Source organism: Podarcis tiliguerta (genome assembly GCF_965153285.1).
Source record: "Podarcis tiliguerta genome assembly, chromosome: 10".
In the NCBI taxonomy this organism is placed as follows: Eukaryota; Metazoa; Chordata; class Lepidosauria; order Squamata; family Lacertidae; genus Podarcis; species Podarcis tiliguerta.
In genome coordinates, this window is record NC_139543.1 from 36,329,016 (window position 1) to 36,355,965 (window position 26,950).

The following is a 26,950-nucleotide window of genomic DNA, read 5'->3' on the forward strand; positions in this document are numbered from 1 at the left end:
ATGGAAAGGGACTCTGTGCAATCAGCATTCATGTAGAAGCCCCAGCATATGTAGAGGCATGCATATATATATATATATATATATATATATATATATATATACACACAGAGAGAGAGAGAGAGAGGAGAAGGATTTGAACTTCTCCTTCATCGTGCTATTTCCAGACTGGCTCCTAGTCACTGGGAGTCATGTTTTTCAGGATGCATTAAACACACTGACTGACTAAAAAGCTAAGAGGTTTCTGAACTGAGAGCCTAATGTGGGAGTAGAGAATAATTAAGAGGGCTGTTTTAATCTACTATGTATTACCTGACTTGATATGCTTGCTTCTGTGTTTTCATAATACTTAATCCATCTGTATATTGTAGCCCAACATTGTTACATACATCTCCAGTGTTCTCCTGAAGTCAAATATCCTACTGCATAAAGAAGGAAGCATGTGAAACTGCAAAATAACAACAACAATATATTCTGGTGTCTCAGCACATTTTTCCTTCAGAATTGTGTTCAACAAGGGAAATATTGTTCATGCTATGAAACTGAGAATGAAGAAAAAGAAAAAAGTACACATACTACTTTAGGGGAAAATTGAACCATTTCTGTCTAATTTTTTTTTTTAAATCCAGTCAAATCCAAATCTTTCTCCACTTCTAGAACCAATCTTTGTGATATTCACAATTGTAAATCTCAAGTAGTAAGGCTTGAAAAATCCTAATTTTAAAAAATACTGGTGGCTTCAGAATAACATGGAACCGTATAGCTAAGACTGATGATCCCAAAATCATGTAGCCTTTGTTAAAATATGAGCAGTTCTAAAAATCAGTTTAATTTTTGACCAGCATCCAAAATGTAATGTCTTTCAAAATAGGTGAAATATGACTCTGTCCCTTTACTTTTCATTAAGGGGGAAGTAACCTAGTAGCCCCCATTTTCACCAACATGGGTTGTTCATAAATAGGTCAATATAGAATTTCAGTAATCCTATCTTCTGGTATCCAAAAGCTTGGATAATCATCTCAGAGAAATAAATGCAACCTAGCAGTAGTGCATAAATGGGTGAAAGATGTTGTAGCCACGCCGTTTAGAGGCTTTTTATGTGGGAGGGAAAGGTGTTAAATCAAAACGAAACATCAACATTTTGCTGACATAGAAACAGCCTCAGCCCCTAAGGGCAGGTACACACGCTCTAAGCAGCACACCCAATTTTTGTGGATACACTGGTGTTTCCCACAGCATATGCCTAAAGTGTTTAAAATTTCAAATCTGTCCCTCTCCGCCCCCTCCCCCCGGTGTGAAGGGAGTAACAACATGTTGTTTTGGCATTTTTGATACAGTTGCTGCTAATCTTTCCATATGTGTGCTCCTTCTCAAACCCACCCATCTCACATATCTTGCTACCAAAAAAAAGGAGGTGGGTCCACAGCAACAACAAAACAAAAAAAAGAGGAAAAAATAATGGTGATAATATTAATCATCATCATCATAATACTATATAGGAAAAGGAGAATTCAAAATAGATAAATTCTCTGAAACTTTCAATGAGCAAAGCACAGTTAATTCCATGCAATGATAGATTACCTGTGCTTTTTCTCTCCTTTTTTCAGGTGATCTTAGTCTGTAATTGATTTTACAATCGCTACTAGTTTTAAAATACTTTTTGGTGCAGTGAATGCCTATAGTAATTCAAGCAGAGGAGAAATGGGTTACAGGGAGGAGAATGACAATCTCCGTTCTTCCCTTTCTTCCCATGTGCCTGTACCTGGCATCCTACTCTGAGCTGCCTCATGAAAAGGTTACTCCTTGAGAGAAGCAGCACATTGCTTGGATGCTACAAGTCCTTTCAGCCTCAGAATTCCCCAGATTAAGTGTGTTTACACCATGATTTGGCCCCATTGCCTTCCTCCTCCATGTAGAGGTTGGTCCTTGGACCACCTCCTTGGGGACTTGGTGAATATGTTTTGGAAGCAGAAGATACTTAAGGGAAGAGAAAATATGTGGTGAAGACAAGAGGCAAGGAGGCAAGGGAAGAGAGGTGAGCCGGATTACTTAGGAGACCTAGGAAAAGGAAGGCAGGAGGGACTTGAAGAAACGGGACAGAGAAAACTACAGACAGGGGCAAGGGAACTAAGAAGGAAGCGAGGGTCAAGGAAAAGGGTGGTTGGGCAAATGCATCCAGAAACATTCTGTACAAATTTTCAGCATTTGTCTAGCATGTTCCTATACTATAATGGCAATTACAGAGAGTGAGAGGACGTTCTGTATGCTTCAATAGTGTGTGTGGTGGTGCAACAGCAACCTTTTACAGGCAGAGTTTGACTGCCAGTTGGAAAGATTAGCTCTGCAATTCCAGATGTTGCAAAAATTCCATTTGCATTTAAAATTTCTGCAGAAGGCAGCTTTCTGTGTTTAATTCTGACTCTGCTGAATAGCACTTTGAAATAATTTAGTCTAGATTATTCCCATTGGAATTATTATGGGGGAAATCAAATGATATAAATTAATCCAAAACTTCTTTTTAGCTTCATCATTACTGTCCTACAGGTGACTATTATATTAGAATAGAATGGCTCAGAATCACTGAAAGCAGCATGCAACGCGGTCAAAATGGTGCTTTATAGAAGTTATCAAAACGAAACTGATATTATCCCTGCACTATTGACTTCATTGGTTTGTTGTTGTTTTAAACCAGGCTGTCATAGAGAAAGAATGGCCAGCTTTGGATTCCACCCGCTTCCTTTCACAAACACTGCTATTCTCAGACCAATTGCCCTCGCCAAAGGTAACATGTCACGGAAACTTTCTTCGTATTTGGCCTTTGTTCATTCCTTAAGGATCTCACTACACTTGGTGTGATTAATATTGCAATTTATTGACTGAAAAAACATAATTACTTTAAGAAGCCTCTGACTTCCTCCTCATCCCCAGATGTAATTTTTCATGTTGCTTTTCTTTCATTTGCTTAATTCCCCCCCTTTATTTTTGGATTTCTTTCAACACTTTACTTCACAGTAGCAAAATATATATATATGATGATGTGCCTCAGCTGCACATTTGGCAGTGGATTAAAAATTGCTAGTTGACACAGCGCTTTCAAAAACACTGAAGCCTGCAATATATGGCAACAGCTGAAGATTTTCAGAGCAGCTAAAGATCATTGAACTGTAATGTCTGTTAGCTATTTGATAATCTTTGAAGTTTCAGCTTTCTTTATGTTATGTTTAATTCTCTTTGTTATATGCAATGTGTTTTCAACAATATTTGTACTAGCAATAAGGTAGAGAATGGTCATAAATGGCAGACAGTAGTGCTTAAGCATGTTAATTTTTCACTCATTGGAGTAATTAAATACAAGCCTTACACTCTAGTCCTAAACATGCTTCCTTCAAATTGATTTCACTGATTTCAAGTAGGATTCCTCTCCAATTTAAGTTCAGGGTGCCAGCCATGCTTTCAGGAATGTAGTTTTAATTTGAATTTCAAACTGCTTCCAGATCATAACCTGCTCACGTCTTAGGTACATTGAGGTGGTTAAGTGCATTCCAGATTATTGCAAAATGACTGGATCTTGTTAAAGTCTGTGGCTGTGATCCAACTAAACAAAATGTGTGCATGGGGGAGAGCTGTGCACACAGACGGCTGTTTCTTTGAAGTTTCCACCAAGGATGCTTATGCTGCAACAAAGACCAGCTTTTTGGTTTAAAATGCATCTTCCTTTTGCAAGATGCAGCTGTGGTTGAAACCTCAAACAAACCTCCAACCTCACAGGGTTCTTTCCTGTGCATATAGCTTACTTGGGCACAGCCTATGAGTGCAGTCTGCGTAAAATAAAAAAAGGATGGTCTGCATGTTGCTCTTCTCATGGAATGATACTTTTGTTTGCTAATTTTCCTTGTCCAGTTATAAGTCAACATGGCTTTTTACATAGGTCTATCATACCATGTAGAGTTTCATTCACTAGATATTCATGAAAGCATCACTCATTCACTGAGAAATCTTTTATGTGAAAATTTCCTATTTCTCTGTATTTTCTATTTCTATATTCTATTTTCTATTTCTCCATATTTTGCAATGCAGTGTACTTCTAGGCCAATCAAAGGTGCTGGATTTATCTTTTGAAAGCCCTTCACGGCGTGAGAGCCATCTATTTCAGAAGTCATCTCTCCCTCAACTCATGCCAATTATATTTCTCAGATCAGCCCCTGCATTGTAATTTTTTTCTGTGGGGAGTGAGAAACTGTGATTGAAGCAAAGACTTTACAACAATTGTTCAAAAATCTGAGTTGTCTCAGAAAAAGCATCAAGGCTCTTATATTGGTTGCCAGATTTTATGACTTGCATCTGTCAAATTCTGAAAGCAAATAGAAGTTGTTTTCTTCAATCATGTTTTTCTTTGTTTTAGGCCACTTCTAGACTGTTGCTGTGATGTGGATTGGATCCAATTGCATGCTAGCAAATTTAGGTTGCACAATTAAAGTAATGTTGTTACCTCGGGTTAAGTACTTAATTCATTCCAGAGGTCTGTTCTTAACCTGAAACTGTTCTTAACCTGAAGCACCACTTTAGCTAATGGGGCCTCCTGCTGCCGCAGCGCCACCAGAGCATGATTTCTGTTCTCATCCTGAAGCAAAGTTCTTAACCCGAGGTACTATTTCTGGGTTAGTGGAGTCTGTAACCTGAAGCGTATGTAACCTTAGCATATGTAACCCGAGGTACCACTGTAGATTAAAGTAGAATCATGTCCCATTTCCCCATCTGAGGTGAAATGGAGAAGTCCTCACTCCCACCCATGCCTTGCTTACTGGGGTTGCAAGGCTGCAACTTCTGGATTCCAGTGAGATCTCACCAGACCCCAGAAGTTGCAACTGCTTCTCCTTGTTTGTCTGGTGGCAGCAGTGGGGGGCCAACCAGGCCCCCACCCCCCATGCTACCATGAGAGAAGTGAGGAGAAGAAGCTGTGGCAAGATCTTGTGAGAGCTCCACGAGATCCCATGAGATTTTGCCAGAAGCTGCTGTTGCCTCACTTCTCGTCTCCTCACTTCTCTTGTGGCGGCAGCAGGGGAGAGAGCTACCTTAGTCCACCCCATAGAAGGGCTGGTCCTGCTCTTGCACAGTACCACCCAACCACCACCACCAAAAAAGTGAGAATTTTTGCACTATGGAAAGTGATAGGAAATTGCACTAGCAAGTGATATAACCATTGCTTGATGTGACATCCCCACAAGCTACCGGAATGAATATGGATGCTGTATAACTTCCCTGCAAATTTTGTGCAAACAAATCAGGATAAATGTTCAATGAGCAGGTCGTTAGAAAACAATCTTAGTGTTTTATTATGCATTGAGCATTTATTAATTTTTTTGTAGACTCCATTGAGGCTAAGGAAAAGTCTTCTATAAATGTTGATAGCTCTGATTACACATGCCTTACTTCTGAGTAGGCATGTATACTATTGCTTTATAAATGTGTAAACTAGCCCTTTTTGTGTTATTGTCTAAGCAGAAGTAAGAGAACTATTTGTTTAAACATTTTTCTTCCTCTCCTTAAAAGTATAATGAACCTACAGGATGTGGAGACAATTCACATCATTTAAAGTGGCTTCCACATAAAACCCGGCAGCTTAAGGAAAGACCCAAATCATTCTTGTCAGAAAGCAGTCAGATTAGTAACAAGTAAGTAAATAAATAGCTTTTAATGTTGCTTTCTGTAACTAACTGATTTAATAATCACTGGAAGAGCAATTAGAATTTCTTGTTGCTGTTTTGCTATTTTTAATTCATGTGATTTAAGTATTCGGCACATGTGCTTGGCACTAAAATAACGCAAATCAAATGCAAACAGTAGCTCTTTAATGAGCCAGTGTTTGCTCATTAATTTTTTTTAAAAAGCATAAAATTAAAGTGCTTTAAACTGAAGTCATAAAATAAAAAAGTAAAGTATGAAGTAGACATTAAAATGCAGATATCTGCTAGATAAGGGCAGAAGGATTTCTTACAGCTCTGCATTCCTTTGTAGAAAAATCTTGAAATACGCTTTGAGTAATGGAGTGTAAACATTTCATGTGGAAGTCTGACTTTTATTACTCTCCAAGATAAAGTTCCTGGTATATTAAAATAGATTTTATTTCTGGGTTTCAGAAGGCTTAGGTGCTTGGTAGCACTATAAAAAACTGTGGGGACTTCTGTTACTGGGCTAGCTTTCAAGAACTTTTGCTTGTCTTCCTCAGGTCAGAGAAGAGCACTCTCTCACAGCTTTCTGACCTGAAACTCCCCCAAAGGTCATCACAAAGATCAGAAAAAGAAGAAAAAATTTCAGAAGAATGGTATGTTCAGTTTATCATACTTCCACTTTTAATGGTAACTGTATTTATCAGGACTTGCTCATTTAGGTGAAAGCTGTGTTAGTGGCTGTCACAGCTAATCTGAAACATTTGTGCTTTTGTGTCCGGTAACTTTGTACACCATCCTTGGATCATGATGGACACCATGTTAGATTTTCTGAGACTGAATCAGCATAAGTGATGGTAATAAGAACATAATGTGCAGTTGTTGGCAATGAGAATGGTTTTATTGAATCAAGTTGGTCCATAGTAATACATTTATGAAATATGGTTTGTGTATCCCTGAGATCAGTTGCCCGTTCAGCAGCCAGTGTTGAATGTAATCTTGAGCAATTATGCACGCACTTTTCTTAATTTTAGTGGGCTAACGTTATTGGAACCATATAGAGGTCTACAGCCCATGCCAAGGTCTGCACATATACTTTATTTGTAATATGTGCTTTGCTATTGTATTATAGAGAATCCAAACAGCCCTGCATGTGGTATGCACATGTAATTCAACATTTTAGGTCCATCCCCTTTTCACATGTCCTTTGCTGTCCCTGAATTCACCTCTCAGTGTCAAAATGGCCTCAAAGACCAATATTCAATGTGATGTGAGGTCTGCAATGTGATGTGAGGAAAACTGACAACTCTTCTGGGTATGCACAGGAGTGGCTTTCCGCGTACCTTCCTGTATATTCAGTAAATGCATATTTCTTGTTGCCTGATGACTAAAAATCACATTTTTTTAAGGGGTTTTAAAGACATTTCTACTGCACAGTTGATGCTAAAGAGAGCACATAAAATGAAAGCAAAGAAATCTAATAAGCTTGGTAAGTAAACATTCCTGATGAACTATGTGATAGAAGTTACATGTCATAAATAAATCTGGTCTATTGATCTACATCTGGAAAGAGGCCCTCACCTCTTAAAAGCATTGAAGTGTATTGAAAGGTTGACACACCCAAAACTGATTGATGTTCATGGGATTGCTACTTAAGTATCATTGATTTCAAAGTAGTTTGCACTTCTATGCACTTATGTGTCAGGTAACAGAATTATTTTGATTTTATCAGCCTTAATTTTGTTTATAATGTAGACATACTCATTTCATATCACCTGGAAAGATATGTGGACAATGGTTGCTCTAGATTCCTGACAATAGAATCTAGAGCAATGGTTGCTCTAGATTCCTGAACTTCCTGACAGTAAGAGCTGTTCGACAGTGGAATTTGCTGCCAAGGAGTGTGGTGGAGTCTCCTTCTTTGGAGGTCTTTAAGCAGACGCTTGACAACCATATGTCAGGAGTGCTCTGATGGGGTTTCCTGCTTGGCAGGGGGTTGGACTCGATGGCCCTTGTGGTCTCTTCCAACTCTATGATTCTATGATTCTAAGATTGTTTATTTAATAAGACAATTCTCAATTTTGTGAATTTTTTTTTAAAAACAATTTGAAAACATTGAAATGCCAGTAATGTTGACTTCTAATTTCAAGTTATTAATGATGCCACTTTGATATTTTGAATGCTATTTGAAACTCCCTTGCAGATGTTTTGATGTATCATCAGTGTTGAATTTTGTGTGGCAAAATCAAGTATGCCTTTAAGAAATGCAATTTAAAATCTTAAGCATGTGCCTGTGACAAAGGAAAAGAAAATGGAGAGAGCCCCCAAAGAGTACATGCAAGTCCAGGGATTCTCATGGCCTCCCACCCTGTTCTATCAAAATATCCAGAATATCTGGTGTCCAGCTGAATTTTTCACATACATACATCTTGGTGGCCTACGTATCATTTGTAATTAATGGAACCCATTAGAGTGTATCATCTTTTCTCCATATGTGGTCTGCTTTATGTTACTTATGATTAATCCATTCCTAAATGGTTGTTTCTTAAAGCATATCAAAGTCTGCTGTCCTGTCTTTTGTTGTATATAAAGGACTTCTTGATGTTCCAATATTAACAAGGTTGGGGAAATGAGTGTTTGTACATTTGCTTTCTAAAAAGTGTTAATTTCACAACTAACTGAGAATATAATCAGTATATAAACAGAGGGCTGATCTGGTATAATGGTTAAGAGCAACAGCATTCCTGACAGATGCCAAGTTCCCAAGAGATGCATGTGCGTGAAGATAAACGCATGTGCAATACATATAATACACAGAGTTTTCCCATTGCTAGTAAAGGGTTGAGTAACAGCTCCACCAGGTGGTCAAAGGCTGGGTGAAATTGAGGGAATTAGGCAACTCCCACAATTCAGTTTGCTCCTGCCTTCATCAAAGAAGTCAGCTCCTTCTCTTTTCCTCCTCAGGCTAGCTTTTTGCCTGTTTCCCCCTCCATTTTCCCCCTCTCTGTCTCTGATTGCTCTGGTAATTTTTGCCTTTGCCTTTTAATGACCCTATTTCTTCCTTAATGCAGCTTTGCAGTCCTTTTTTCCCCTCAGCTCTCTCCAGTCCACCACCACCCTTTTCCTTATTGGAAATTTTCCCACCTGTTTTCTTTTCCTGTTTACTCTGTTCTTTCTATTAAAAGAAAGAAAGAAAAATAAAAAATAAAAGCCCTTCCCTCTCCCTTCTGTTGTCTCCTCTCCTTCCCTCCCCATATTCTGGCTGACTATTATGGCATCAGAGGGTGGATAGTGGGAATAAGCCTTCTCTTAGCTTATTTGGTAAGAAGCCTTTTAAGCTACTTCACATCCACCTTCTTACCAGGCATGTGTGTTGTACAATGCTTCAGTGTCTGTAGCCATTGTACCAGGAGGGAATGGCATCCAACAGCCCGCCTAGTGTGGCCTCTGGCAGCTCTGGCTGTATTGCTATATTGACTTCCCCCATGTTTCTCTCTGCCCGTTGCCCTGGACCATATACTATGTATTGACAGGCTGCTCAGTAACTGTGCTATCCATACTCTATGGCTCAAAGCAGCACAATCAGAGAGAAATGAAAGAGCAGGCGATGACTATTGTCATGTTACTCTGATTGTGAGCTTTCCTGGGGCATCTGTAGAAAACAGAATGCTGGACAATGGGTCTTTGGATTCATTCAGATCCTTATTTAAATTATAATGCTAAATTCTCCATTTTCTGCAGTCCACCAAATTTACCTGCCAGTTTAAAGCCCCACAGACCCAAATTATAACTGAATCATACCCCAGGTTTGCTGACATCTGCTATATATTCTCTTTGAAAAGCATTTCTCCATTTCAAGCACAATATGGAGTCGTCGTCTAGGTACATAGTGAGCACTATCCTGAACTCAGATTAGAAAGAAGGCGATCTAGGCTATTTGCATGTTTGTATTCTTTTATGAAGTTTGTCTGTGTTGATGTCTGAAAGCTTGCATGAAGGGAAATTAGGTTCTGGCAAGTACCCAAGTCTTGTGGCTTTTATCAAAAGGAAGGACTCAGGATTAGCTTTCGATATATGTTGTGCTGTAGACAACTGGTGTCTGAGTACTTTATTGCACCAGTGCTGTCAGGTAATGGATCAGAGGGCAGTTCTGCTTTAATCCATTACAGTTATGAATGTTTATTCAAGCAGTTAAATAAGTTGTGGCCACAGTTTAACCATACCAAATGTGTGCTGTGATTTATTCATCTACTGTGTCCACACCAACTACTTTTCTCTAATATGAGATAATCGGAAAAGTGTGGGCATGATACTGGAACACTTTGCAGCCAAGGAGAACTGGCAGAACGTCAAAAGATTTCCAAGTGTGGAGAATGCAGTCTTAATTAAGCAGTAGTCCACAACGTATCACTTTGGTTTTAAACACCCATGGTCACAAAGTGTTATTTGCTATGTCTTGACAAGATAGGAACTGTGTTCCTCTTTATACTTTGATTCTTGAAGATGCAGTATTTATCCTCTTAAGCCTGTAATCCTAACCCCTGGCTGGCAGTGGCTGGGCATGATGGAGTAGCTCAGTAATCACTGCATCCACAACCCCTCCACTCATGCCACTCAGAGTGGAACATGGGGATTTTAAAAAGCCCCTTTCCTGCACCAGCACTCAGATTGGTGCTGCAAAGACGCCTAGTTGGAGCCCAATGCTATCATGTGACTGTAACAAAGCACACCTCATAACTACAGGATCATGTGTGTTACCCTGCTGCATTTCAGGGTTTTCCACTGGCCACTGTCAGTGGAGGGTGGTGAAGCAAGGCTGGGCTGGGCAGAGGAACACTTCCTCTCTATCCAAATGCCTGCCAGCACAGCAATTCACAGATTGGATTGGTCTGTAATTCACAAATACTCTGTCATAGTATTAAACCCTATTTAAACAAAGTTTAATCACTTAAAGCTTTCACTAAAATCAAACAATATATAAATTTTGTCACGGGCTTTTGTCTCGTTTTACATTACAGTGCTAAGCACTTCTTCTAGAGCCAAGCCAACTTATCTTTAATGGCACATCATCCAAATAATAGGGTTTAACATTCTAGTCTACATCATATGTAATTCCAGTTTCTCTTACCAGTGCATAATATAATAAAATACACATTTGCTCCATAAGTGTAAACCATAGGAATAAAGGCATAGATATTTCAGTACAGTTCTGCTGATTTCAATTCCCAACAGGTACTGATCGAGTGGGAAAGGTCCATACAGTTGGCCCCACACACGTAACTATTGTTCACAAACATGTAATTCTGAACAATGATGGAGACTTTTCCACACCATCGGGTTTGTGTGTGTGAAGGGAGCTTAATATGTTTAAATGGAGACGCATCATATGCATTATCCAGGTGTCCGTGTCCATAGGAGTGTGCTTACGTGTACAGTGCTGTGTCTGAAAATCTCCCATTTCCAGATGATTAATGCTGGCAGATGATTGAAGCATCTGTCACGGATGCTTTAACTGAGATTTCTGCATTGCTGGGGGTTGAACTAGATTACCCTTTGGTCCCTTCCAACTCTACGATTCTATGATATATTTGATAGCACTGATCACCTATTGAGATGGGAGGCAGTAAGTGGAATCAGCCACCTTCCCCCTGAGTAGCCCATGAGCAGCAGATAGCACTGACCATCTGTTTGATACTTCCCACACTTCAGGTACTGGATGTAGTGGAAGGGTTTTTTTCCCCTCCCCAAGGTGAAAGATGTTGCCATTGTAGCACCTTTTTGTATGGGCAAGGGGATGTAGAATTATGATAAATGTAGGGACGCTTGTTTTCATCGGGTGGATTTGACAAGTAACACACTTTATGCAACACATTATTTGAAAATATTTATTATAGGTCTTCTTTAAAGTTAGCACCAGATAATAGGATGCTCATAATTTCCAATTTTGAAATAGACACCATTATTCAACATCCTCGGCAGTCTCAACAGGTCGATCTAGTTATAAAATATGTAGGCTGGGCCTACTCAACAGAAAGTGCAGCTTCCAGCTAGAAGATTTAAATATTATTTTAAATATACAGATTTTAATTGGCATTTTGCTTTACCATGGAAACTGGCCCAGAGAATAATTGGGCCATAGAATAATTGTTTAAGATATGTCACATAAATCAAAGTGATTTCCTTTCTCCTTTCTTTTTAACTCTTTAATGTTAGAAATAGTATATTTTCCCTTGATAATGTAAAACCTACATAGATCTTTTTTCTCCCCTTAAAAAATGGCTAAAAGGCGAATACTTCTTTTAGGGAATGAGTGAGCAAGATCTGACCTTTTGATTTTAACTTGTTCATGTCGTCTAGACCCAGCTGTGCGCCTGGCGTTGTTCAAAAACAATGAAAATAAACATCCCCCTGTGAAACCACCAAAGAAGGCACAGACTGCAAAAACTGGTTACTTTGAAGGTATGCAAAGGAGTTTCATTTTATGTTTGACTTTTTTCTCAGATCTTTCGAAATTATGAAAGTCATTCAGATGTATGGATCAATTTCCTTAAAATACTTCTTTTTAGGTTGACAATGACAAACACTTTAATTCAGATAATGCAGATCTGCTGTCCACCCCACCCCCCTCTTGAACACACACACACACTCTGAGAGAGAGAGAGAGTACCCAGGTGGAAATTTTAAACTTCAGTTTATCAGAGAGCCTAACCAAGTGATATCTTCATAGAAAATATATTTCCTTTATTTCTTGAATGTTTGGAATCGCAGGAGGCAGGGTGGAATTTAACATCAGCAGCAAGTACACATATGTTATCTGTTAAAAGGGTTGCTAGTTTTGAAAGGGGATGCCCTAGGAAGTGAAACAATTAGAACACTTTTTCATTTTTGTTAAACTGGAATATATCACGGTAGTGAAAAAGTATAAGGAATGAGACTACCAAATACATAGTATGTTTCTTGACCGCTTCTTCTCATTTTGACTGAATTATCAGTGTTAAAATAAATCCTGACACAATAAGGAAGAGGAATAATATATACAAAATTGTATCTGGCTACTAGATATGCAAGGGTTTTTTACGGTATTCATAATCATATGTGGCTAACTTGTTTTGTTATTTTCATATTGCACACATTTGTGTTTCATATTTTTAGGATTTAAATATTCTTCTTCTAGTAACAGATAGAAATTGTAGTGGGGAAACATTTAGTACCTATACTAAAAAGTCCACTGAATAGAACAGACTAAAACCAATTTTAACTTAGATTTATAATATGCCAAAATAATTATTTTTAGCTGACATCCAGTTCTTGCCTTGCTTCAAATTTTTCATACTTTAGGTTTTGTAGGATGATAGCAGCAAAACTCAGTAGGAGAATAGAGATAGCTGGGCAGGCATATTTATCCTGACGAGTTTAAACAGTGTGTGATATATTTACTTATTTATTGTCTTACATAAATATTGCATTTTTCTCACTTTAAGCTGAAATAAATTTCCAAAGAAGTAATTGAAAATTTGTTTCCTTAAAAGGCTAGTCAAAACTTCATGAAAAACTATTTATTATTGTTTTCCACATATTTACCTTATTTTTCAGATTCTGTGCACGTTTAGGCCCTGTTGCAAAGCAAGATAGCATGAATTCATTGCTTCGTTTCTTTAAGACAATGCTTGTTTTTTTGTATTCTAGAAAATAGTATAGTACACAAACTTCTAACTGGGGAATTGACACAACAGGGAAGTATAGAAGCAAATTATTTCCGCAGGTATCTTTCTCTGACAAGGACATAAGAAAGAAAGTGATGCAGGTGGTATCCATGGCTTTAAATCCACATAGTTCCTGTGCACGTGCAGACTTTTGAGTATGCAGAAATAGCAATAGAAGTCAATGCAGCGACCTCAGTATAAACTCCTTATACTGTATGGCACAGTATCCTTTTGTCTGGGAGATTATGTTACCATGTCCGTTTTTTTCACATTGTTATGCAGTTTAGTTCAGCATATACAGCTTCTTATGGTAAGCAGGCATCATACACATGAAATGCATTGTTCTTTAATGATGGGGAAATGATAGGGGGAAAGACATCTCTGGTGTTTGTTTTTAATGTATTGTCCAATTAGTGCATTATGAAACATTTTTATAATGGATAGAAAGGATGCTTGTAACCCAATTTATTGGTCAGTGAGATCCCACTTTAATAATAGTTTGTATTGTTTAGATACTGGTCTGATTTACACTAAGCCAAACCATGGCTTATTATGAAAGAGTGAGTGTGTGAGTACTCAGATTCAAAAGCATTACTCCTTCACTCCTTCCCAAGTCCTGCTGCTGTCACGCTGCCTGGAGCTAAACCATGGTTTGGCTTAGCATTACGTCTGAATGTGGGCTTGTGGTTTTTCAAACCACATCAAACCATGAGTTGTAATTCTTGGTTATCATTCTGAGGGAGACAAATGGTGAGCCTAGGTTTGCTTGTCACTAAGGTGAACTATAGCTGCATTCCAGGAAGCATGGCAGCAGCATAGGTAGCAGCAATTTTTCCACTGTTCATTCGTTCACAGTTCACTATAATTTGGCCTACTTTGAAGTGTAAACTGGCCCATTTTATTATGCAAGGAAATAGAATTTTCATTTCCAAAGTACTTCCCTTCCTCCTTTTCTTTCAAATGTGAGGTCAGTGATGGTGACCAGAGATGAGGCCTTTTCCATTGTCTCTCTTTGGAATCCCTGGTGCTGCATCTATAGCTTGCTGGTGGCAGATGAAAACTTTTTTATTCACCCAGGCATTCTCGATCAGTGATCTTTTTAATTTTTATATTTTATTCCTTTAACTTGTATGTAGACCACTGGTTGTTCTGTTTTTTTAGAAGCTGGATATAAATATTTAAAATAAACGTAATTATTTTTAAAAAAGTAAAAAAGCTTATTCTGGATAGGCAAGATTGAAACACAGTGGAAGGATCAACTCCTTTATTGTTGGAGAATATATGGAGCATAAAGTAGCAGAAGTGAAGAGAAAAGGTTTTACAACTTTAGTATAGTCCTTTGGGGTCAGTAGTGACCCCATCAGCAAAGAGGGCTAATTTTTTGGGGAATACTTATTCAGTATATAATGTCAATTACATGTATGAGAGCCTACTGTTTAACTAATAACTATGTGTATACATATGCATTATATACGTAATCAGACTTTGATGTTGCTGGATATGAAAATGCACCACAAATATGTCATGTACTGCATCTTTTTTACATTTGTTAGAATAGGGGAGGATAATCATCGTAATGAGAAGCACATTGCAACCAACAGTTATAGAAATGAATTTTCTGTGAAGATCTACACAAAGAATTTCTGACAAATCCCAGCCGTCTACTGTAACAGCACAGATAGTACTTGAAACAATGCACCAGTGGCTCACTAACAGCTAGAGATAGATGCCAAGTCATACTTTCACAGTCTTGACCTCACATTGATTCAGCTAAAGCTGTTTCAATGTGTATGGTAAGCCAGCAAAACTGCCATATGGGGTGTAGTGCAAAATGTTGTGCAGATAATATTAATTATGGGAACGGCATGCTTTTACCATAATACCAGGTTCGTACTGATCTCATATGATGGAGCATTGCAGTTTACCATTTCACCAGCACTGTTACTGCCCCATCTGATATTTAACTCAATTCATTGCCAGTGCAAGACCCACAGCTAAACTTGGTATCATTGACACGTGGCACAAATATACGGTACCTTTAAAGATACAAAAGCCACTGGATATTTTATATCTCTCTAAGTGATGTTTAAAAACAAACAATATCATAAAAATAAATGTACAATCTAAAATAAATAAAGTAGCAGTATAAAAGCATGCAAACCCAACAAAAAATGGGAATTTGGGTGATTCAAGTTCACAGACACACATGGGGGGGGGGAACAATCTATTTTTGAATTCCACTTCTGGCCTGGTTTTGAACTGAAACAGCTTTGGTTGCCTTGGTAGACAATCCAAGCTGGGAACTTAAGAGGGGGAATAAGTCCTGGTAGGTTCTCTTGCTCTCATTCAAGACCACTGACCATGATATCCTTCTGGACTGACTGGCAGAGATGTTTTGCAGTGATTCTGGTCTTTTCCCCCAGAAGGTACTGTTGGAGGATTCCTGTTCAGTGTGCCATTGGTGTATGGTGCCCCTCAAGTATCAATTCTGTCCCCCATGTTGTTCATTGTCTACATGGAACCACTGGGAGAGGTTTTCCAAAGATTTGGAGTATATTGTCATCAATAGGTAAATGACACACAGTTCTATTTCTCCTTTCATCTAATGTGAAGCAGGCTGTTATGGTTCTGTACCCATGATGGGGTGGTATTGGGCTGGATGAGGACTAACAAATTGAAGCTCACTTCGGATAATGGATATGCCACTGGTCAGGAGAGAGCTACCCTTGAGTAGGGATTCAACCTGCCTTAGTTGGCTTGAAAAATCAGGTTTGTTGCTCGAGCAAACTCCTGGATTCAGCTTTACATCTGAATTACCGGTTGGTAGGTGGGCCAGAAGAGCCTTTACTCAGCTTAGGCTGATATACCAGCTGTTCCAGTTCTTCAGGAAATCAAACCTGGCTTCAGATGAAAAACCATGCTTTATACTCTGAGCTCCGTTGAAGAAAGGAAGGATAAAATGGTAATAAATAAACAAGTTGATGTTTTGGTAGTTGTATGCTATGCAGATATTTTAATCTCTCTTGCTTTTAAGTTGAACTATGCAAATATTTAGCCTCCTGATCAGAAAATATAATCATTTTCCTGGGGGACCACAGTTTGCTTGGTATTCTAAGAATTTCAACATTCGTATTTTCAAAACATCTAACCTGTTAATGACTGCACTGTCTTCCACAGGCAGACTTCTGCTTACATGTGGTTTTTAGGATTACATCTGCAGCAGCATTGCATTGCTCTAACAAAGTTTTTGCTTGTTTGTTTTTGTTTTTCACATCCGAGCTTTTAAGAACAACAGATCTGTCCTGCTGGATCAGACCAAAGGATAGGCTACGTGTCCATTCCCAAACATTTAGCTGACCTTGAATTTAGTTTATTTACTTATACTAGCCTCCTGCCAACTGGCACCCTCCAGATGTTTTGGCCTGCAGCTCCCATCAGCCCCTGGCATCTAGGGAGCACCTGGTTGGCAAAGGATGGCTTATACTGCACTTTCTTGTTAAGACAATCACAGTGCCTTAGGTTCAAGATACAACAGAACAAAATCAAGAGCAAGAAACCCATTTGCTTTGTTTGCAGTTTAACAGCGAAATAGACTCCTTCAGAAGGTGGTGAGCACTCCTTCTTTAGAGGTTTTTCAATAGAGCTTGGATGACCATCTGCCAGGCATTCTTTAGCTGTGATTCCTGCACTGCAGGGGGTTGACCCTTGGGAACCATTCCAACTCCAAAATCCTACGAGTCTATGATAACTCCTTGGCAAGACATGAATCTTGCTCTTTAGACAGAAATACCAACAATTGCCCATATTGCCAGTAAGAAGAAGCTACCTAAAAATTAAAAAAGAGTGGAATCCTTAGTACATTTGCACCCAGTGATCTTAAGTACAACAAGATACGGATTGAAGACTTGAAGCAGACTTGAGCTTAGGATTTCTTATAGTGATCTACCCAGGACAGTGGGCATGTAGATCCTAGAACAGGCTTCCTCAACCTCGGCCTCCAGATGCTTTTGGCCTACAACTCCCATGATCCCTAGCTAGCAGGACCAGTGGTCAGGGATGAGGGGAATTGTAGTCTCAAAACAACTGGAGGGCCGAGGATGAGGAAGCCCATCCTAGAACTTTCTCCAGAAGCTGAAGGCATTGGAGCAGTGGTTCCAGAACTTTTTCCCCACGTGGACCACTTGAAGATTGCTGAGGGTTTTGGAAGACCATTTACTTACTTACTTACTTACTTACTGTTGTAGCAATTGCTTGTTTAAATATTTATATTTTATTGAAAATTTTCAGGAGAGAAAGTGAAAAGGGTGGAGAGAAGTTAAAACAAAACGAAAGAGAAAACTGTGGTACAATACAATATATGGGTATATAGGTAGTATGATTGTTCTCATGAATATAAACTGTTGTAGCAATTGTAATATGTGTGCAAAATGTTATTTTTATTGCTTCTTTTTTTCCCCTGTATTGCATTTTATAGTATTACAATTTGAATTCCATAGAATATAATTTAAAATCAATATAAGAAATAAAAGAAGCAATAACAGTACAATTAAAAAAACAATATGAATATTTAATGTGGACTCAGACTAGCTGAATGAATCTCTTGGTGGTTTGCCGACCACCATTTGGGAACCCCTGCATTGGACTGGCAAGATAAGAACACTGCCAAAAGTCTTGACTTTCTGTTTTGCCTGAATCTTCTGCCTGATGAATGTACATATGGTGGCATCTTCTAAATGTAGACCATTGGACCATTCTCATGTTTTACTGAATCTCTAAATCAGATGAAAGGAGCTTGTGCCCTTTAAAATATTATTGGATATTTTGTAACATCTTAAAAGAGCTAGGCCACTGTTTTTAGCATTTTTTCTGTGATATTTATTTGAGCTAAAGCTTTCTGGTCCTGTGTTAGTGCCAAAGGTCAGCCCTGCAACATGCAAAAGCTCAGATAAACTATCTTATACCTCTAAGGAAGCAAAACCAACCCCCACATGTCTGAGATTAGTGCGGTTCACCCTTTCTTTTCATGAAACAGTTTGAGTTTCTCTTGAATTTAGGGCTCCAATCTACCTTCTCTCTTTCTAATAACATTGGCTGAGGCAAGAATTCTAAGCACTCTTGTTGGATTTACAATATAAATATCAGTATCTTTGGAGTTTTTCAAAGAATGCTATGGTTGATTTTTTAAAATATGGAAAGACAAAAAGTATCACTAGTCTTGATTTTACATTATCTTTGGATGTTAGTCTTTTGTTTCATTTTGTATTTTTAGAGCATGACCCCAGTGACACTTATTCATGTGATTTGAAAGTAATATATAGCCATGTTGGTTTTGTGTCTTTTATAAATCAATAAGCATCATTTTATAAAAGTATCATTGGTATCACTTCAAAGAGCAAATAAAGATATTAGGTTGTATCCAACTAAGTTATACTCAGGGAAGACCCATTGAAATCAATGAACCTATGTTAGTTATGTCTGTTAGCTTCAAGTATGTCTGGCATTGGATATTACACATTATGGCTACTTTCAGTTATTGTTTTCAGACATTAATAACTAGACTTCCTAAACTATTATTTTATCTCCTCCAAAAGCAGAACTTGTTTTTGAATCTTCAAAATCTAATTTTACTTAGAGATGGTTCACAAAATCTATAACGTACAATTAGCTACTGGAAACTGCAAGAAATGCATTCTTTGTTGATTCCAGATCTGTGTGCCAAATTGCATAAAACTGGCCATTTATAATATTGCAGTGGCAGCATTTCTATAAGGTTTAAGATCTGTGCCTCGGAATGTGATGAAAAGTGTTTTTAAAGAAACCTTCCAAGACAGAAGGGAATCTTTTACTCAAGAATCACAGTCCTGTAGCTTTGTTTCTTATTATCTAGTGTGAGCTCACACAACAGAGCCCTGCACATTGAAATATTTTCTCATTTTAAGGAATTAATGGCTCTCCACCAGCCCTTTAACATGTAAAATGAGTAGGCTACTTGTGTCCAGTACATCCAAAAAGAGCCAGGATAAAATAAACATAAGGAGTTAGATATCTTGGAAAAAATCTGTCATGGGTTTGGGTTAATCATCTCCAGAAGAAATTCAACTTGATGCCTGAAATGTAAGACTTCTTGGAGAACGCAGCAAAGCCTGAGGCAGTGTTGATCTGAAGGAGTGCTCTCCATGGGTCAGAGCTGCCTTGCTGGCAGAGTGCAAACCCAGTTCACAACAGCAGTGCTCTCAAAAGTTGTAAGGCAGCAGGGTCCATACACTGCACACACTGGAGCTTCAGTTACATAGTTGAAGTTGTCTGCTTTCTCATTGTTTAAAACAAAATTTAAAAATAAAATCTGTGCCTGATTTTCTAATCTGGCCGTGAATAATAAATATATATTCAGATAGCTATTATTAGAGAATAGAAGTGTAGTTTAAGCACCAAGTTCAAAGTGAAGGGATGAAATATCATCATGGTATGCTAGAGGTAATAGTATAAAACTGTATTGTGATTTGAGGAAAAAGTTATTTTAATCAACGCTCTAATACAATGGTTCCCAACCTTTAGGTGTATGAGGACCCCTTTTTAACCTCAAAAATGTTTGTGGAGCCCTACATGCTAATGCTTGTAATTTAAGGCTCTCTGTTTTGGAGTCTCACACATTTGTCTATAAAACAGGTAGTTGTGCCTGGTTGTTTAAAATTTTAGGGGACCATTTATTATCTTTACCGGTGATGCAGTTAGTGATCTTAGTACTGCAGCCTTAGGATTACTAGGTTTCTTGCAAAAGCATTTTCATTCTTAAACACTCCCCCCCTACTCTGATCAGCTCAGTGAAGCTTATAGACTCCTGTGTGTTGTTAGGTGCCTGCAGACCTCAATGACCTTTGCCCTTCGTTGCTCTCATGGGCAGGATCCACTTTCCTCAAAGAGGGAAGGACAACTAAATGTCTTAGGCTGTGCAGCACCTCCAACCGGCCCATAAGAGAAATGAAGTCATAAGTCATAAAAAGTCTGTTACAGTGTGTCAGGGGTGAAACTTGGGCAAAAGGTAAATATGGGGGAGAGAAAGGGCTGACCCAAGACTCTCAAAGTACTATAGAGGCTAATGGAAGACCAAGAAGAAAGGGTGACTGCAACAAATATAGGAAGTAGAAGTTGCAATTTGACTGCAGTGAGCCTGCAAAAAACAATGCTAATACAGATGTAGACTGGGAAAGATATCTGTCTTGTTGGAAATGGAATGTCTTCCTATGCAGAAAGATTAGATAGATAGATAGATAGATAGACACGCTATAGTTAGACGATGAATTGGTTGGTTCTTCCTTGTTAGTATTATGATATTTAGTTTTTAAATTCAAAACCAAAATAAATTTTCCTTCTATAGTTCTTTCCTGTGTTACTGGCTAGTGACACAGAAGTACTTCCATGTTTGAGAATAAGGGATGGCACATGCAGCCTAATTGTTTTCATATTTACAGGAATATATAAATTTAGTAGGTCTTATTCTCTCAGCAGTCTCAGAGAAGTCACAGTATTGTTCACATGTACCTTTCTATATTACATTTTCAGATATCAGACTTGGGGAATGCTCCCATACCTCTTATTTTATAACGTGGTACTTGGTTTTCAGGTGCATGAGCAGTATAAAGATGGTACCTCTCATTGTCCCAGGATCAACTTGCAAAATTGTGTCCGGGAGGATTCATAAGATTCGTTAAATCAGATTATCTATCTTAATTATAGTAGCATATCAGTCAAGCTAAGACAAAGACTGTTTTCAGGTGTAGTAATGTCCACTGAGTGAGCACTTCTGTCAGCACTGAAAGCCCAGCATGCATACTTCTGCATTTTGTAATGGCTCCACCATCAAATGCAAGATTGGGCATGCTTACTCAGAAGTAAATCCAGTGTTGCCATTCCACTTGCAGAATGTTTTTTGATCCAGCAGAAGTGCCTAAAAGGGAAGGCATTTTTTGTCAATTTCTAGTGCAGCCCTCTGTACTATTCTATGGTGTTCCAGACAGTTTCCCAATTGTCTGGAGCTTATTTTCAAGTGTGAGGAGGAGACTGTAGCAGAAAGCAGAAAGCTTTCTGCCTACTCTTCTCAAATACTAGTAGAGGTCTACTGGATCAAACAGAACGGCAGCATTTGATGTCGCCCACTAGGTCCAGTGGAACTTACTCTCTTAATCAGTCGCCTGCAATCCTAAATATACTTAAGCCAGAAATTGCATTTTAAAAAATGAATCATGCTTTTTTTATTTTTCAGTAAACAAGCTGCTATGTTCATTGGTAGGAGTGTATGTGGTTTTTCCTGCCACTACAGATCACAATTTTAAATTTTAAACAAACATTGTAGATCAGGCAATACAAAAGATTTGATTTTGATTGTTTTGAATGTACTTCCTTTTTCACCAATTTGTTCCTCATGGTATGAAGTTCAGTGATTTTTCCGTACCCCCACACAAAGAATAGATAGAAAGGGAAGGAAGAATGTTAAAATATTTTATACTCCATAAGGCAGTCATTTGGAGAAATAAATCGCTGAGTGCTGAAGCATTTCGAATCCTTTTCATCTGACCAGTCGGTGACCTGATAACTATTTCCTGCCCCTAAATAAGGTTGTGACCTAGGTCTTAGAGTGCAAAAGACAGATAATTTTAGTAACAACTTAAATTCAAATAGGTTTGGCTCAGGGGAGAATGTGCAGGGGACAGATGAGGAAGGATAGGGTGTTTGGCAAGAAAGATTGAATAAAGTATTACAATGCTTGGACTTCTTAAATACAAATTCTTAAGTTCTTCTTAAATACAAATACAAATGTCACTGTATTTTTCCTCAGCTCATTCATTGTCTTTCTTCCTACACTCTGCACAGTCTCAGTGAATGAAGAAATGCTTTGATTAGTTATTTTAAGTCCTATTTTCACACATAAAGGTCAGTTATGGAAACTCCCGCTAGAAAACTGAGGGCCACAGTAGACGGGACATCATTCATGCAGTTAGCAATTCTTTGAATGGTGAGGCACAGGTCCTAATCCAGACCATCATCCTATTGCATGGAATGAGGCTGCTTAACCCCTTTGCTTTACTCTGGTCTAGTCTGGATTGGAAACCTGTGCCCACTATTTGTATTGGAAGAAAAACTCCTGTTTGTGGCAATTGTTGTTGTTTAGTCATTTAGTCATGTCCGACTCTTTGTGACCCCATGGACCTGAGCACGCCAGGCACACCTGTCTTCCACTGCCTCCCACAGTTTGGTCAAACTCATGTTGGTAGCTTTGAGAACACTGTCCAACCATCGTTAGTGGTAATAATAGGACACAATTAGCAGACATGTAGGGCCCATGGATGGGACTGTAGCAGGAGCAATGCGTTAAATTCTCATTACCACCCACACCAGCACATGGGGGTGAGGTCATGTCTGCTATTTACTTTTTAAAACTATTCACACCCAGTTGCTAATTATGTGAATGGTGTCTTGTCAAATCTGGCCCCAAATATGCATTCACATTTAAGAAAGACATATAGTTCCCAATCGTAGATTGGTAACCCTAGCATTCATATTAACTATTATTTGGCATTCATAAAGAAGGTAGCTAAACAGTAGTTTAAAAGTGGAACTTCCCACACTCTTTTAATCTGCACTGTGTGAAGCATGGTTGTGTGGAATGAGAATTTTAATCTGCATTGGAGATTGTGGATATAGAACTATGATGTGGATGCTGCACTAAATCAATCTAGAATGGAAAGCTATATTCTTGTGTGTGGAGCTTAATTATTTCACGTAGAAAGTGTTGGCAGATGGACAGGATATAAATGATGAAAATATATTTCGCAAACACATGTTGGTGTGTACAAATTCTCAAACAGTTCATATATTATTGAGATCTTATTGCTGCCATTGACATGTTGCTGCTGCTGAGATTATGTCATTTATCATCCCACTGACTTGGTCTGTGGTCTGTTTTAGATACACTTACCCTGTGACCATGCAGCACAGAAAGAAATGTCTGCCTCCCACTTAAGAACACTTAACTTCCTCCAACATGCTTAAGTTGACACATCCTTGCATTTTGCATAAACTGGAACATCTTTGTATTCAGCAGTGATCAAACATTGTCAGCATTGTCTATTTTCGTAGTGCTAATCATCTGTTCAAACACACATGTACAGCGAATAGTCAGCTGACCATCTGTCAGGGAATGCATCCAGTGTGGCTCATGTTTGGGTACTAGATGCCGTGTCTTTACATGACCCAGTCCTGATCTCTTTTGCTAGAACAATCCTCCTATGTAGTCCTCCTACCTTACCTCTTAATATGCTCCTGCCTTAGTACCTACAGTAATATTACGTGAATGGATTAGGACATGGACAATCCTTATATGGGCATATCACAATGTGATTGACTGCAAGTTTTATGGGGGGAGGGTCTGATTTTTCTATCCCCTGGATGGTAACTATAGCATTATGAAGGACTGATTGTCCTAATGAGGTCAGAGAGCTACAGCATTCCCAAAAGGTTGTTTCCTTTTGACATAGTTTTTAATATTGAACACAAGCTAATGCTCTTTCTTTTTGTAACTAATAAAGTTGTGGAACACCCACATATTACAATTTCTTTTGATGATGTGAAATGTTATTTTAAACAAAACGCTGTGAGAAGACTGCAAAATTGAAGCCTAGATATTGAAAATGTGGTGCTGTTAAATAAAAGGAACAAAGTCATATACCTTTTACACTTTTCAGTTAATCTGCACAAATAGAAAGTAAGTACACTAGATTTAGAAACTTTTATGAGAAATTGTAGGCATGGTTACAAATGATTCAGATATTTAATAATGGGATTGTACAGCAGTATAACCCCTTGACATTTCTCTAATAAGTGCTAGTGCATGTATTATATCTAATGTACACTTCCCAAATTAAAATCCTTCGCATTGGAAACTATTAACATGTGCAGTCTGCAAACTACTAGGAAGTCATGCCAAATCAACTAGTTCATTTGGACCTGAACAGCCTTTATGGCCACTATCTACAGATCTTCAATATAAATATGCACATAAAAGGTGTAACTTCTGCTGCTGAACCCTTTTCATTGATTGGCTGTTATATTTTAATTGTGGTTTATCATAATTGTTGTTGTAATTTTTATATTGATCTAAGGTCCTTAAGATCAGATAGGGATGCAGGTGGCACTGTGGGTTAAACCACAGAGCCTAGGACTTGCCGATCGGAAGGTCGGCAGTTCGAATCCCCGCAACAGGGTGAGCTCCCGTTGCTTGGTCCCAGCTCCTGCCAACGTAGCAGTTCAAAAGCACGTGAAAGTGCAAGTAGATAAATAGGTACCACTCTGGCGGGAAGGTAAACGGCGTTTCCGTGTGCTGCTCTGGTTCACCAGAAGTGGCTTTCTCATGCTGGCCACATGACCCGGAAGCTGTCTGCAGACAAACGCTGACTCCCTCGGCCAATAAAGCGAGATGAGCGCCGCAACCCCAGAGTCGGCCACGACTGGACCTAATGGTCAGGGGTCCCTTCACCTTTACCTTTAAGGTCCTTTGGGGTCAATATAAGTGCAATCTAAAAGCAAGATAAATAGATAAATAACACACAAAAACCCCAACAAACCAGGGCACTAGCAGGGTCAGTTTTGACTTCCATCGCATGTTTAAGGGTGGGGAGGATAAGGAAGGCCTGAACTGACTTTGCCTCTCCAATCTGGTGATAAGCACTTTCAACCCTTAGTGTGTACTATCCATTTATTATGGCAGGGATGGGGAACTTGTGGACCTCCTAGATGTTTTTGGAATCCGTCTCCTGTCAGCCATAGCCAGCATGGCCAATGGGTACAGAAGGCCACAGGTTTCCCATCCCTGTGTTGGCAGATGCACACATGGACCCTGGTCCAATATGAATCATCTAAGAGCTGTTCGACAGTGGAATTTGCTGCCAAGGAGTGTGGTGGAGTCTCCTTCTTTGGAGGTCTTTAAGCAGAGGCTTGACAACCATGTGTCAGGAGTGGTCTGATGGTGTTTCCTGCTTGGCAGGGGGTTGGACTTGATGGCCCTTGTGGTCTCTTCCAACTCTATGATTGTATGATTCTTATGGCAGGTTTTAACCTGTCTGGCACAGCTTTCCAAATTTGAGGGTATCTGATCCAAGATGCAGAGTATCAGATCCAGTTCTGTGTGCAGAACCCTTCTTCCATATGTGGATTGTTTGTGCTACATCAGGCCAACTGTCAATGAGGTCCATTGCAAAATATATTGAATATATCAGCCATGTTTATTGTCCTTTTTCCTCCACATCACTAAGACCTTAACTGCAGATACACATTTCTTTTTAAATAGTTGCCTAACAATTGTGCAGATGGTGAACAGTCCATTATAGTAAGGAGATATTTCTTACTGAAGTGAATAAATTAATCACAAATTCATATATTTTGAATTATTAGCTTGTGTCAAAGTGGAAACAAAGAATATTCATTTTTAAATGTATGATACAGGTAAGAAAATTAAAAAGGAATTAAAGAGAATATATGGTTTATGCTGTCAGCAAAGGTTTCTTGTTTAACCTACAGATGACCTGGCCTTGTTTGTTCAGATGACAGCTCTAAAAGTGTACAGGGAATATTCTCTTGTAATACAATGATTTGCCGCAAGCCCTGACCTCAGTGACTGTCAGGGAGCAGGTCTGAATTGGCCCTTTCTCTGATATCGTGACACTGCTTCTGTTGCCTCGATTGTGACCTCTGATTGAAAGATACCCCTGGGACTTCTATATAATAAGCATGACTCCTGACTCTTAGCCAGGTCTGCTTTCTTAGATTTTTGTCAGACTTTCCTAGTAGTCCAGGCTATATATGCTACAATTTACTTGAGCTGTCACGGTGCTCTGTAACCGGTGCGCTCTTTGAAATTGAGGAGGTTTTTAAATCTGCATTTTGCAAATGGGAGTATATCATAGTCATGTAATATATAAACAACTTTCTTGTTAGGTATCCATTGCAAAATGCATATTAAGATTTTAATGTGTGTGTTTGTTTGTTTTTACTTTTTCCTCAAATACTGCATAGAATGCATTACCTGTACCTTTAACAGCAGTCATCCAAGTATTATAGTTCAAATGTTGCTAAATGCATCTTTTTTTTGGCATCCATCCCCTCTGGTGCCATGCAAATTATCTAACTTACTCCACTGTCCGTAGTAAATCTTTGAGTATAGTATAGCTAACCACATTGCCTAAGTAGCAAATTACAATGTTTTAGCTACACTGCCACTCATTCATTGTTTAACCTCGTATCATAAAGTGCTTCTTTCTTGCATAATGAAAATGGTTCTATTATGATTTTCTACAAATTTTTCTCATCATGACTCCTTCTACTTCCACCATATGTGCTCCAGTTTCACACTCCCTTTGGCTCTTCCACCACAACAGCCAAAGAATGCAAGGCATAGACAATACAAATATGGATGCTCTGGTGGCTCTTAGTATCTGCTGTTGTTGCAAATCATAAAACCGGCATGTAAGTGTCATTGGGCCAGTTCAGACATACATTCCCTTCTTGCTAGACCATAGCATACCCGCCTCCCTT

At 38.7% G+C, this 26,950-nt stretch overlaps 1 protein-coding gene across 6 annotated transcripts in view; it reads left to right on the plus strand.

Moving 5' to 3' along the window:
- LRRIQ1 (leucine rich repeats and IQ motif containing 1) overlaps nucleotides 1–26,950 on the plus strand; it is a 96,025-nt gene that overhangs the window by 46,441 nt on the left and 22,634 nt on the right. For 5 of the 6 annotated variants that reach the window (XM_083400920.1, XM_083400923.1, XM_083400924.1 and 2 more), the window contains 5 exons: nucleotides 2,690–2,779; nucleotides 5,548–5,669; nucleotides 6,224–6,319; nucleotides 7,073–7,152; nucleotides 12,021–12,122. In XM_083400920.1, the coding sequence (XP_083257046.1) occupies nucleotides 2,690–2,779; nucleotides 5,548–5,669; nucleotides 6,224–6,319; nucleotides 7,073–7,152; nucleotides 12,021–12,122 (490 nt within the window). The remainder of the gene's footprint in view (nucleotides 1–2,689; nucleotides 2,780–5,547; nucleotides 5,670–6,223; nucleotides 6,320–7,072; nucleotides 7,153–12,020; nucleotides 12,123–26,950) is intronic. The other variant, XR_014502415.1, reaches the window with a different exon arrangement.